This window comes from Chiloscyllium plagiosum, unplaced genomic scaffold, assembly GCF_037043375.1.
Source record: "Chiloscyllium plagiosum isolate Xiang-an unplaced genomic scaffold, Cpla_swu_hap1 HiC_scaffold_20, whole genome shotgun sequence".
Taxonomy (NCBI): Eukaryota; Metazoa; Chordata; class Chondrichthyes; order Orectolobiformes; family Hemiscylliidae; genus Chiloscyllium; species Chiloscyllium plagiosum.
Genome location: NW_028270158.1, coordinates 62,380,994 through 62,394,141, shown reverse-complemented (window position 1 = coordinate 62,394,141; position 13,148 = coordinate 62,380,994). Strand labels below are relative to the sequence as shown.

The 13,148-nt window shown below is 40.8% G+C and overlaps 1 protein-coding gene across 1 annotated transcript in view; it reads right to left on the bottom strand.

Annotated features, from left to right (window-relative positions):
* mettl26 (methyltransferase like 26) overlaps positions 1 to 13,148 on the bottom strand; it is a 68,789-nt gene that overhangs the window by 21,556 nt on the left and 34,085 nt on the right. The window contains exons 2-3 of the mRNA XM_043711127.2: positions 6,122 to 6,284; positions 1,576 to 1,635 (exon numbers count right to left, since the gene is read on the bottom strand). Coding sequence (XP_043567062.2) covers positions 1,576 to 1,635; positions 6,122 to 6,284 — 223 coding nt within the window. The remainder of the gene's footprint in view (positions 1 to 1,575; positions 1,636 to 6,121; positions 6,285 to 13,148) is intronic.

The following is a 13,148-nucleotide window of genomic DNA, read 5'->3' as shown; positions in this document are numbered from 1 at the left end:
AAGCGCAAAGGAACTTGGGAGTCCTAGTTCAGAATCCTCTTAAAGTTAACATGCAGATTCAGTTGGCATTCATTTCATGATGGCTAAATTCCAGTACAGCAGCAGAGATGTACTGTAGAGATTGTATAAAGATCTGGTCAGACCACATTAAGAATATTGTGAGCAGTTTTGAGCCCCCTATCTAAGGAAGGATGTGCTGACATTGGAGGGTGTCCAGAGGAGGTTTATAAGAATGATTACAGGGATGAAGGGCTTGTCATATGTTGAGCGGTTAAGAAATCTGTGTCTATACTCGATCGAGTTTAGAAGGATGAGGGGGGAATCAGATTGAAACGTCCGAAATACTGAGAGACCTGGATAGGGTAGACATGGAGAAGATGCTTTTGTCAGTAGGGGAGACTAGGATCTAAGAGCACAGCCTCAGAGGAAACGGGCAACCCTTTAGAATTGAGATGAGGTGGAATTTCTTCAGTCGGAGGATGTGAATCTGTGGAACTTATTCCCGCAGAGAGCAGTGGAGGCCAAGTCATTGAATGTATTTAAGACAGAGGCAGATAGGCTCTAGACTGGAAAGGGAAAGAAGGCTTACAGGGAGAAGGCATGAGAATGGGGTTGAGAAACATATCAGCTGTGATTGAAGGCAGAGCAGACTCAATGGGCCGAGTGGCCTAATTCTGCTTCTATCTTGTGGTCCTAGTAAAGGAGTCAAGATTAGAGTGGTGCTGGAAAAGCACAGCAGGTCAAGCAGCATCCGAGGAGCAGGAAAATCGATGTTTCGGGCAGGAGCCCTTCATCAGGAATGAGGCTGGGAGCCGCCAGATTGGAGGGCATTTATCTCTCCACCTTGGAGGCTCCCAGCCTCATTCCTGATGAAGGGCTCCTGCCCGAAACATCGATTTTCCTGCTCCTCGGATGCTGCCTGACCTGCTGTGCTTTTCCAGCACCACTTTAATCTTGACTCTGATCTCCAGCATCTGCAGTCCTCACTTTCACCTAGTCTTAGTAAAAGGAGTCAATAACCAAGGAACATCAGTTTAGGGTAAGAGGTAAATGGCTAAGAGGAGAGTTGAGGTGTAAGATTTTCACTTCAATGGTTGGAGGAGTCTGGAACTCACTGTCTGAAAGGGTGATTGAGTCAGAAACTCTAGCAGCATTTAAGCAATATTTAGATATCCACTTGTATTGTCATAGCCTCCAGGGTTTTGAGTCTGATAGGATTCTTCTTCAAAAGTTACTCAAGGATGCATTTTGAGGTTTTCAGTGTGAGTATGATAACCTTCCTTCAGTTTGGAGAGCAGTACTGCAAATTACTTTTCCTAAAACAAATGGCTTGGCACAACTCTGAGGAGAGTCAATGTTTCAGGCATAAGCCCTTCATCATGCTGCCTGACCTGCTGTGCTTTCTCCAGCCCACACTTTTCAAGTGACTCTGACTCTCCAGTATCTGGAGTCCTCACTTTCTCCGACTACTCTGAGAAGGGAAAATAATATAAAACCTAATATAATAATGCTGGTTATGAAAGGTGGTAATAAATCAGTCCATTGTTAACTAGTCTAATGTAATGGATTACTTACGCCATACGTGACGAGTAAGGCCTCTGGTTTTAGCAATTGGCCAGCACCTTTGAACAGGCCCTGCAGAAAACAGAAGATTATAAATAATGTTTTGCTCATGGCAAAGTGGGAAACATTAAAGATAGAACAAACACAAGAATGCAGGAACAGACTGTACAGTCCCTAAAGCCTGCTCCACTATTCATTATCCTCAATCATGGCTGATCTTGGGCTTCAAGTCCATTTTACCACCCATTCCTTATATCCCTTGCTTCCCTGAGAGACCAAGAAATATCTTGACCATAAATATGTTCAGCAATGGAGCATCCACTACCCAAAGGAAGAAAACCCCTTGATTGGAGTGATTTCTCTTCATCTCAGTCCTAAATTATCAGATCCTTATTCTGAAACTGCCCATGTTTTCAATTCCACCACCAGTGGACACAAACTCTGATCAAACCCCTTCAAAACCTTACTTCAACAAGATCACCTCTCAGTCCTCTCAACCCCAAAGAATATGGACCCAGTTTGCTCAGCCTTGATGGCACGGGGCTTCCAATGAAAGGTATTTAAAGAAGCAAAGAGATTGGCTGCAAGGTATTTGTCCCTTTGACTCACATTGAAGTCATTGCCCCCAATGACTGGAAAAATCCATAACCAACGATGAGAGCAGTAGTTCCCGGCACTGAAACTCTTGAAACTTGCTCCGGCAGAATACTGTCAGCCTGTCCTGCCACTCAGGTGAAAAGTTGAGTGTGGTGCTGGAAAAGCACACCAGGTCAGGCAGCATTTCAAGGAGCAGGAGAATCGACATTTTGTGTGGTGAAAGTGCTGAGAACTAATCCAGGCTCCCAGCAACAAAATTACAAATTTTGTTACCTGCATAGTAAAATTAAATTTTGGATTATTACCAAATGTTAAGTCAGGTTAGAAAATGTAGGAAAGGAAACGTGAGGTCTGTAGGTGACTAAACAGAAGTTTCATGTGAGTTGAGATACAACCTGTTTGTATGGGAAATGAGAAAGCCACTTTTCACACAATGGGGGTGAAAATGGGGTCTTCTTTTTCCAATAGCATTGAATGCTAGGTTTCTAGAAATTTCTAAGACCAAATTGTTAAGAACTTTATTCAGTAATTGAGTCTAATAGTGTGGATTAAAGACAGGTAAATGGCATCTTGACGCTGACATATGTAATTGAACTGCGGAACAATCTAGAGCAGTGCCTTGCACGTATTTCACTGTGTGACCCTGTTTTACGGTCTGACCCCTCAGCAAGGCCTGTTACAGTGGAAGGACAGCTGTAGTTAATTGGTTGGAGCTGGACAGTGACCATTGCTGCCTCAGGGATCGTGACCTCAAACTTTTGACTCACAAGCCCACTTGCTGTCCAGATACCCCACTTTGGGAAGCCCTGATCTCGAGGAACTGAATAATCTTTTCCAGTTCCTTTGTCCTTGTATAAATCCCAACACAGAATTGCGAAACTGAGTTCACTCATTTCAACTACGCTTGCATTAGTTCCGAAAATCAATGAAGGCTCAATGTCATAAAAACAGAATTAATTCCCAAATGTCCTTTGGGCCTCCTGTGGTCCCCAAACAATAAAACAGATAATTTGGAAGTTTCCAGATTCAAAATTCATAAATCCCAGAGGGAGCTTTCGGGTTCAAATCCATAGCTCCCTGAAAGTAGCCACACAAGTTGATAAGGTGGTAAAGAAGATGTATGTCATGGTTGGCTTTTACTGGTTGAGGAATTGAGTATAGAGTCAGGATGTAATGTTCCAGCTTTATAAGACTTTGGCTAGGCCACACTTAGAGTATTGCGTTCAATTCTGGTTGCTACATTACAGGAAGGGTGTGGAGGCTATGGAGGGGGTGTAGAGGTGGTTTAGCAAGATGCTATCTAGATCAGATGGTATGAGGGTATGAAAAACTCTGAGGGGAGACTTGACAGAAGTCTATAAAATTGTGAGAGGCATAAATAGGGTTGACAGTCAGAATCTTTTTCCCAGAGTTGAAATGTCCAATAATAGAGGGCACATATTTAAAGTGAGAGGAGGAAAGTTCAAAGGAGATGTGAAGGGCAAGTTTTTAGACAGTGGAAGCAGTCTGGAACGCGCTGCTAGGGACAGTGGTGAAGGTAGATACCACTGGGGCGTTTATGAGCTTTTAGGCAAGCACATGAATATGCAAGGCATGGAGCAATATGGAGCATGGGCAGGTAGATGGAATTTGGAGTCATTTTCAGCACAACATCATGGGCTGAAGGTCCTGTTCCTAGGCTGTATTGTTCTATGTTTTAAATGTAGTATACCATGAGGAAGACAGTAACAAACAGGTGAAATGAGCAGCACAAAACAGATGAATTTAACATTGAGATGTGCGAGGTGATACAGAACAAGGCAATGTAAAAAAAAATTACAATTCAAAAGGAGACGCTAACGGAGCAAGACCAGGAGGGCTGTATGTACAAACATCTTTGAAGGCATCAGGACAACTCGAGTTAGCTACTGTAAGATAAATGGAATTCCTGACTGTATACATAAACATTACATGGGCAAGCAAATTATTACTGAACCTTTACATAAAGAGCACAGGTTTATGTTTCAGTTGGAATATTGTGACAATTTCTGTCCACCAGTCTTCAGAAAGGGCCTGACAGAATGCAGGGTGATTTACTAGAATGGTACCGGAAATGAAGGCCTTTGATTAAATGTCAAGACAAGAGAAAATTTGATTGATATTCTCACAGCAATAGAAGGGTAAGGGATCATTATGAATGGTTTAATACATACGTAAACCATAAATAAGGAGAAACTGTGTCCAATAGCAGTAAGGTCAGCACCAAGGGGATGCAGATTAAGGTAATTTCCAAAAGAACTAGGAGGTAGCATGGAGATAAAATACTAATACAACGAACTGTTGTGATTTGAAACTCACTGCCTGAATGGGTGGTGTTGTTATAGTAACTCAAAAAAAACTGCATAATGGAATCAACAGAGAGAATCATAGAGTCATACAGCACGGAAAGAGACCTTTTGGTCCAATCAGTCCAGGACTAACGTAATCCCAAATTAAACTAATCCCAGTTGTCTGCTCCTGTTGCATATCCCTCAAAACCTTTCTTATTCATGTACTTATCTAATTATATTATAATTGTAACTTATATTGTAATTGTGCCCACATCCACCACTTCCTCCGGAAGTTCATTCCAGTGACAGAGGAAGAGTACAACAGTGGGATCAAGTGGATTGTTCTTTGAAAAAGGTGCACAGACATGGAGAGCCAATTAGCCTCCTTCTGCGCAGCATCACTCTATGATCACTGTGAATGGTGACTGGACTGACTACAATGTTCCCAAGGTTAAACAGCCTATCAGTACTCAGTATCTGGGGCCACATGTTAAGAATGGAGAACTGGAAGGTGGGACATGACTTTGGAACTCGACTTCAATAAAACCAGTCAGCAATATCAAACATTGAAAAGAGGAAAGAAGATCGGTTTTCTTAAAAAAAAGGAGAAAAGGCTGTACTGCGGAACTCATGAGAGGAACCACATTTGCATAGCAACTACTGCAATGAGAAGGAGCTAAATTAGTAACAGACATTCAATTGCTGCTGACATCCCCATAGTAATCAACTCAGCAACTCCTTAAAGCCAATTCGTTCCTTAATCTTATCTTATGCCTCAGCTTGCTCCCTTTGTGCTTTTGAACACAGATAGCATCTCTGTTTCCACTGTCTTCAACAGATAACACTGCCTCCAGTTATTGTGAAGCTGCGCTGTGAAATTCTGCATCTGATTGTTTTGGCCTTATTACTGCCTTCACCTTCAAAAGTCTTTTCAGAATTTTTCAGTTCAGTCATGACATTGGGGCCTCTCCCAAGCTGAACTCTTAGGTGGTATCTGATCAAGTATTCTGTGAAGCAACTTGAGGGAGGGTAAAGGTGCTGCACAAATACATTTGTTGTAATCATCATTATGGTCATTTACATGAAAGGTTGGATAATGGTACCAAAATAGTCATCTGATCAGTTTTATATCTATCCATCATTTTTTCAATTTTAAACAAGATTAAAGATTTAACAAATTCCTAAACTGATGTTTTATAATACACTTTGATCGATGATATACCAAAAGAATGAATTGGAAAGCTTTAGTTCTTTGGGACAGTTAAAACATTTAAGGGGAAAGCAATTGAATCATGAGATTATTGATTAATATTAAACTTGAGTCCTATCCATCATAGGTAAAAACAAGGACTGCAGATGCTGGAAACCAGAGTCTAGATTTGAGTGGTGCTGGAAAAGCACAGCAGGTCAGGCAGCATCCGAGGAGCAGGAAAATCGACATTTCGGGCAAAAGCCCTTTCTATCCACAATAGACATGCAGTCAATTTTAACTTTACTTCAGTCCATCATTTACTGTAATTGTTCAACTGAATGTCTGGATTAGCTGCTTGTTCAACATCAGATGTCTTGAACATGCAAGTCAATGTGATTCTTTGGGAATGGAAAGAACTGATCCAACACAGCGAATTCACACAAATGATCAGAACTCTCACCTCAGTGCACTTTATCTCTGTGATGTGAATCATGTTAATATTTACAATAAGATCAAACGAATTTGGCTTCAATCCTCCCCAGGTCTCCCAACTCTGCGAACAGTCAATGTTAAGTGGCTGCTCTACGTTTGACACTTTCGTTGCTGCAATATATGCCGAGATGCTAAAAGAAAACAATTAAACCATTTTAGGACAAGTCTTTTTAATAAGACAATAATTTGAGAAAATAAACAGCGAGAAATGCACAAGCAATTCATTCAGACAATCAACTGTACCTCAAATCTGACGCACAAATTTAGCAATTAGCAGAATAGCATCTAGTGCGTGCGTGAAATGCATAGCAAAGTCTGCATCATTCTCTGAAATGTCACACACATACTGATGGCTGTCACATTTCACATTTGGTGATTAATTGAGCCAATTAAGTCAAGCATACAAATTCACTCAAATAAAGGCAAGTAGGAAAAGCCATCATGCAGCAACCAACAAGACAAACAACTTACAAGATATCAAGGTCACGCAATGTATTCCAATTTCCCAATAATAACAATAGTTGTATTAGCTTCTCGACCAACTGATTGCAAACAGTGTGCTCAGTGGTTAGCAGTGCTGCCTCACAGCGCCAGGGACCCAGGTTCAATTCCTGCCTCAGGCAACTGGCTGTGTGGAGTTTGCACGTTCTCCCCGTGTCTGCGTGGGTTTCCTCCGGAGACTCTGGTTTTTTCCAAAAGTCCAAAGATGTGCAGGTGAATTGACCATGCTAAATTGCCCGTAGTGTTAGGTGCATTAGTCAGGGGTAAATGTAGGGGAATGAGGTCTGGGTAGATTGCTCTTCGGAGGGTCGGTGTGGATTGTTGGGCCAAAGGGCCTGTTTCCATACTGTAGGGAATCTAATGTAAATACTTAAAAACTAAAATAACACTAAAGGAAAAGGCAGCGTAAAGCAAACATACCCAAAAAAAAAAATCAGCTGTGTTCGGATAACAGCAGAGACATGATTACAGGTTGCAAGATTTCTTCTTTGGTCTGCAAGTAATTCCTTGGAAGATCATTGAAGCAGCACCATGAGATCATGGCAAGGCAGGAACTAGTTAGGTCAATGGCCTGTTTTTGTTAGTATATTCCATAACAAAGGTAAAATTGGTTTGGTCTTATCAGACATTAGGGTTGCTTTCTCATTAGAGACAGATGACCAATGATGGTTTAATCTGAAGGTCACCATGCTCAGGTAAGGAGAGCGGTTGAAAATGAGAGTCCTTAATGGTAACCTCAGACGTTCCAGGGATTGAATCCATATTGTCCTCATTAAAGGCACATTGCTGCCGATTTACCATTTGATTTTTCTCCTCTGGACATTAATGCAGGAAGTTGTGAGGGTATGAAGTTGATACATTTTGCGTGATACTTGTAACTTTAAAGCATTTCTTGAGTCTCTTGTTAAAGTGCTATCATTCATGCAACAATGTGGTCATTCTATAGATTCATTGTTTCAATTCGCAGTGACTTCCCCTTAGTCTGGGACACTGTCTTAACCTTGCACTTACCTCACTTAAATATCTTCCCCAAATCCATTCTCCGTATAATTCAGTTAATTGAATTTACCGCTCCCTTCGTTCCCTCTACTAAATCATTACACATATTTTTAATCAACCTGTACAGCAGTGTTTTGACATACATCCGAAACAGGTGGGACTTGAGCCCAGGCTTTCCCGCACAAAGGTTGGGACACCGCCACTGTGTCACAGGAGCCCTTATTAAATAATTATATTGCAGACCTCCAACATTTGAACATTAGGTTTGGAATAATTACTCTACATCCCTAAGGAAAATTTTTCAATCATTTGCAATGGACCTGCCAGGGTATTAACGAAAGTGATACTTGCAATAACTGCTTTTTAAAAACTGTTCTTAATTATCAATTATAAAAGCAAAGCCAGCGATGATATAATTTTCTAATAAATTCTAATGATAAAAATCTCTATCTTGGGGCTTTCCTTCAAACTGGGTGATACATTAACAGCCAAGCGCTTATAAATTACTTCAACTCTCTCATTTTCAATTTTGTGAGATAATTTGAAGTTGCAAATTGAGTGTTAACCATTTAACGCATTCCTTTCCCATCCAGACAACGAGGGTCAGTGTGGAGAACAGATTAGAGGCAGGTTTGCATTAATTCCCACAATCTGTAAGTGGATTCAGTGATTAAAATGATTATGTTCCAAAGATCATTGTATTTCTCAGGGAGCAATAATTTAGATACATCCACCTTTTACAGACAGTGGGTATCGCGACCAGCATTTATTGCCCATAGGGCAGTTAGGATTCCACTAAATTGTTGCAGATTTAGAGTCACATGTTGGCCAGACTAGATAAGGAGAGCAGATTTCCTTCCGTAAAAGGCATTAGATGAACCAGATGGATTTTTTCCGACAACAACAATGGTCTCCTGCTCATAACTTGACTTTTAATTCCAGATTTTTATAATTCAAACTGCACCATCAGCTATGGTAGAATTTGAACATAGGTCCCCAGAACATTACACTGGGTCAATATTCTAGTGATAATATCACCAGGCCATCACCTCCCTTACTTACACACAAAAAAACATTAAAGTACAAGCTTTTATAGGCATTTAACAGAAAATTGTGACAGAAACAGAATTAGTTCTTCAGGTCATTGACCTTTCATCAGAACTGTGAAACATTAGAGATGTAATAGGTGTTGATTGAGAACAGAGACAGGGAAGAGTGGAGGAGATGACCAATGAAAAGGAAATGTCAATGGTAGCCAAGGCAAGAGAGAGAGGCAAGGTTTAATGGATCCAGTGAAAAGGTGTTAAATAGGCATTAAAGCTGACGCTAGAGTAGGTATGAACAGAAAAAACATCAGCAATATCTCTGGTAAATAAGAAGGCATCGGATAGGATATGAAATTGTTGAACTCCAGACTGAGTCCAGAAAGCTAAATAGTGTCTAAATCGAAGCTGAGGTGGTTTTTTTTTTAGATTACATTACAGTGTGGAAACAGGCCCTTCGGCCCAACAAGTCCACACCGACCCGCCGAAGCGCAACCCACCCATACCCCTACATTTACCCCTTACCTAACACTACGGGCAATTTAGCATGGCCAATTCACCTGACCTGCACATCTTTGTGACTGTGGGAGGAAACCGGAGCACCCGGAGGAAACCCACGCAGACACGGGGAGAATGTGCAAACTCCACACAGTCAGTCGCCTGAGGCGGGAATTGAACCCGGGTCTCTGGCGCTGTGAGGCTGCAGTGCTAACCACCGTGCCACCGTGCCACCCACGCTTCATTGGAACATTGTTATTAAGGGACTAGGTGAGTGGGCAAAAACTGGGCAGATGGAATATAACGTGGGGAAATGTCACAATTTGCATTTTGGCAGGAAGAATAGAGGAGCTAAATATTATTTAAATGGTGAGGGCATCCAAATTCAGTGACTAATAGGAAAGGTGAATGGAATGTTGGCCTTTGAAGGGAATGAAGAATAAATTAAGGAGGTTTTGCTAAAACTATACAAGGCATTGGTAGTCAATCGGGCTCCTTACTTAAGGAAAGATATATTGGCATTGTAAGCAATCCTGAGAAGGTTCACTCGGCTGATATCAGGTATGAACGGACTGTCTTATGAGGAGTGGTTGAGTAGGTTTGGTCCGTACTCATTGGGATATAGAAGGAGAGGTGACCTTATTGAAACACACAAGATTCTGAGAGGACTTGACAGGGTGAATGCAGAGAGGGGGAGATTCTCCTCTATTGGGAGAATCTAGGCCCATACAGCATAATCTGAGAATAAGGGGTCACACATTTAAAACAGAGATAAGCAGCAATTTCTTCTCCTGGAGAGCTGTGTAACTGTGGCATTCTTTATCACATAGAGCTGTCAAGGCTGGGTCATAAATTATGTTCAAGGCTGAGATAACCAAATGTAAGGAGCTCAAGGGTTATAATGCAAAGGCAGGAAAATTGGGTTGAGGATTATCAGAGCAGACTTGATTGGCTGTGTGGCCTGGTTCTATGTCTTATGGTCTAAGAGGGTGGGGTCTGAGAAGGAATTGGACAGACAGGTTCAGGAAATAGAAAATGAAATAACTCCACAGAGGCCTGTATCCCGTCACCATGTCGCTGCTTATATACAGAGTCCTTGACTCTGATCCAGTTCCCTCAGAGCCAGTTGTCAGAGTGACCAGGATGTCTGACACTCCTGTTTATATCATGGCTCCCTGGTCAGAACCGGTTATTAGCCCCAATCAGGGAACTTATATTTTATGAGGTGCATTTGGCTGACCTTCTTACAATCACGACAGAAAGTTCAGGAACACTATTGTGGAGTTAATAGACGAGTGCCACAAAGTGATCACCCATGTATTTGGTTTAGCGAAGCTGTATACTCATAATATTAAAACTAAATTATTGTCACAATGATAGAAGATACCCTTCAAAACCTTAGCTTTGTTTCTTGCTTGTTTGACAGAATAAAACACAAAATTAAAGCAGGTAGAGAAGTAATCAGATCAGAATAATTTTGAATGGAACAAGGTCTGGCACTGAAGACATTTTTGACTCAAAAAATAAAAGACTAACCAGAAGCCAAAAGAGTATCTCAAGAGAACAATATCAAATACACAGCCGTCACAAAGCAGAATCGTACAAAAATTATTGTTATCGAGTAAAATATTCATTAAAAATGTCCTCACTTCATCACTGTTCCTTGCCCACATATATATGTACGAGTAACATTATTCATCTTGTAATGAAAAAAGATGAAAGTTACAAATGGCTGCTAGCTGGAACACTATGTGTGCGATGAATAACAAAAGAGCTCTGAAATGGACTGATGTATTAGTGTCGTTTTAACTCAATCAAACAATGTCAGAACCTTCGGAAGAAACTTAAACATAACCTGACAAAATCATTTCTCTACAGCAGGGTAAGCACCATGATGCACCTCACAAATAAATAAATAAAACATCACCTGGAGAAAAGACGTTACATTGCAATTTTTTTTTCCTGACATCTGGTATTTTCGTAGATTTAATTTTCCTTCTTTATTATTTCACAGACGTAAGTGTCGCTGGTTAAACCAGTATTTGCTACCCACCCCCTAACTGCGCCTGACATGAACGGGTTGCTATGCCTTATCGGAAATTAACTATCAATTCCAGATTGATTCATTGAATTTAAATTCTCACAGTTGCCATGGTGGAATTTGAACCTATGACTCCAAAACTTTTGGTCTGGTCCTCTGGGTTACACAACCATCTGCCTCGAAAGTTAACAAGCAATTATGTCACTGGGTGAAAGGCAATACATATCAGGATGGGGCTGGGAATCAGAGGTAGGAGGGCACAGGGGTCATAGTGTCATACAGTTATATAGGCCTATCCAGCCTATTTTCACAACTCAAATCTTCCATTCCCAACATCCTGGAAAATATTTTCTGACCCCTCACCAATTTAATAATATTCTTCCTGCAGCAGGATGACCAGAACTGTACATAGTACTCCACCAACATCCTGTACAATCACAAAATGATGTCCCAACTCTTATATTCAAAGGTCTGAGCAATGAAGGCAAGTGAGCTAAACTCCTTCTTAACTACCCTGTCTACCTATGATGCAAATTGCCAAGAATTATGTACCTTAGGTCTTTCTGTTCGACAACACTACCCAGGGCTCTACCATTAATTGTAAAAGTCCTACCTTATTTGTTTTATCAAAATGCAATACCTCGCATTTATCCAAATTAAACTCTATCTGCCACTCTTTAGCCCAAATCATTTGGATGAAGGCAAATCATAAATGACAAACAAAAGTAGATCCAGTACCAATCCCTGTGGAACACTGCTGGTCACAGGTCTCCAGTCTGAAAAACAACCCTCACCATCACAGTCTGTCTCATACTGTCAAAACAATTGTGTATCCAACTTTACAAAGTAGTCTACCATGCAGAATCTCATTAAAGGCTTTACTAAAGTCCATGTAAACAATATCTACCACTCTGCACTCATCAATCTTTTTGGCTACTTCCACAGGATGTGAGTAAAGACCGGCAATTCTCCTTTTTGGGGAGAATTTTCTAATGGAGTAGAACATAAGCCCTCCACAACAGTTTCTGGCCCAGCCCTGACCCATTCTTGAACCTTCCCTCATGAAGCAGAGTGGAGAGGATACCCTGCAAGGATTCACAGAATTGTTATGGTGCCTTTGGAGGCCATTCACCCCATCTTGCCTGCACGGTTCTATCCTCTAATGCCAATCTCCTGCCTATACCTCATATCCCCGCACACCATTACAGTACAATTAATCATCTAATGCCTCTCCTGAATGGAACCTGCCTCCATCACATATACATTCCATATCCTAAATACTCACTAAGTGAAAAAGTTCCTCCTCATTTCATCCTTGCTTCATATGCACATCACTTTAAATCTATGCCCTCTCAATCTTTTTTATTTATGAATATTTGTATGTTGCAGAGAAGAGAGATTTAATTCAGACCATTCTATTTCATGATGCGGTTCATCAGGAGATACAGCTGAAACTATGTCTCATTTATTGTGAACATTTCAAACATGTAGTCAGACAGAACACAATTACATCGTTCAAAGGTGGACTGCAATAATACTCTGCCCAAAAGAGATTTTGCAGCATGTCAGTACATGTACAAATCATGATTTGCAACTGAATTGACCAAAATGATTTCAAATGATGGCAAATGTTTTGAAACACAAGTAAGCATATTATAGAATTTTTTTTTATCAGATTAAGTGATCCTTTCTTGAATTGCATGCATCAGCCATTTCAGACATCACTGTAACAGTAACATTCATGCCACTTAATGCCAAGTAAAATATCATAAATGAGAATCTAATATCTCCTGTTGATTTCCTGATCATGCTATAATGGCCTGAATTCCCTATTATCAGCTCCCTGGGTATAACCGTTGACCAGAAACTAAACTGGACTAGCTGTTTGCAGTGGGAGAAAGTGAGAACTGCGG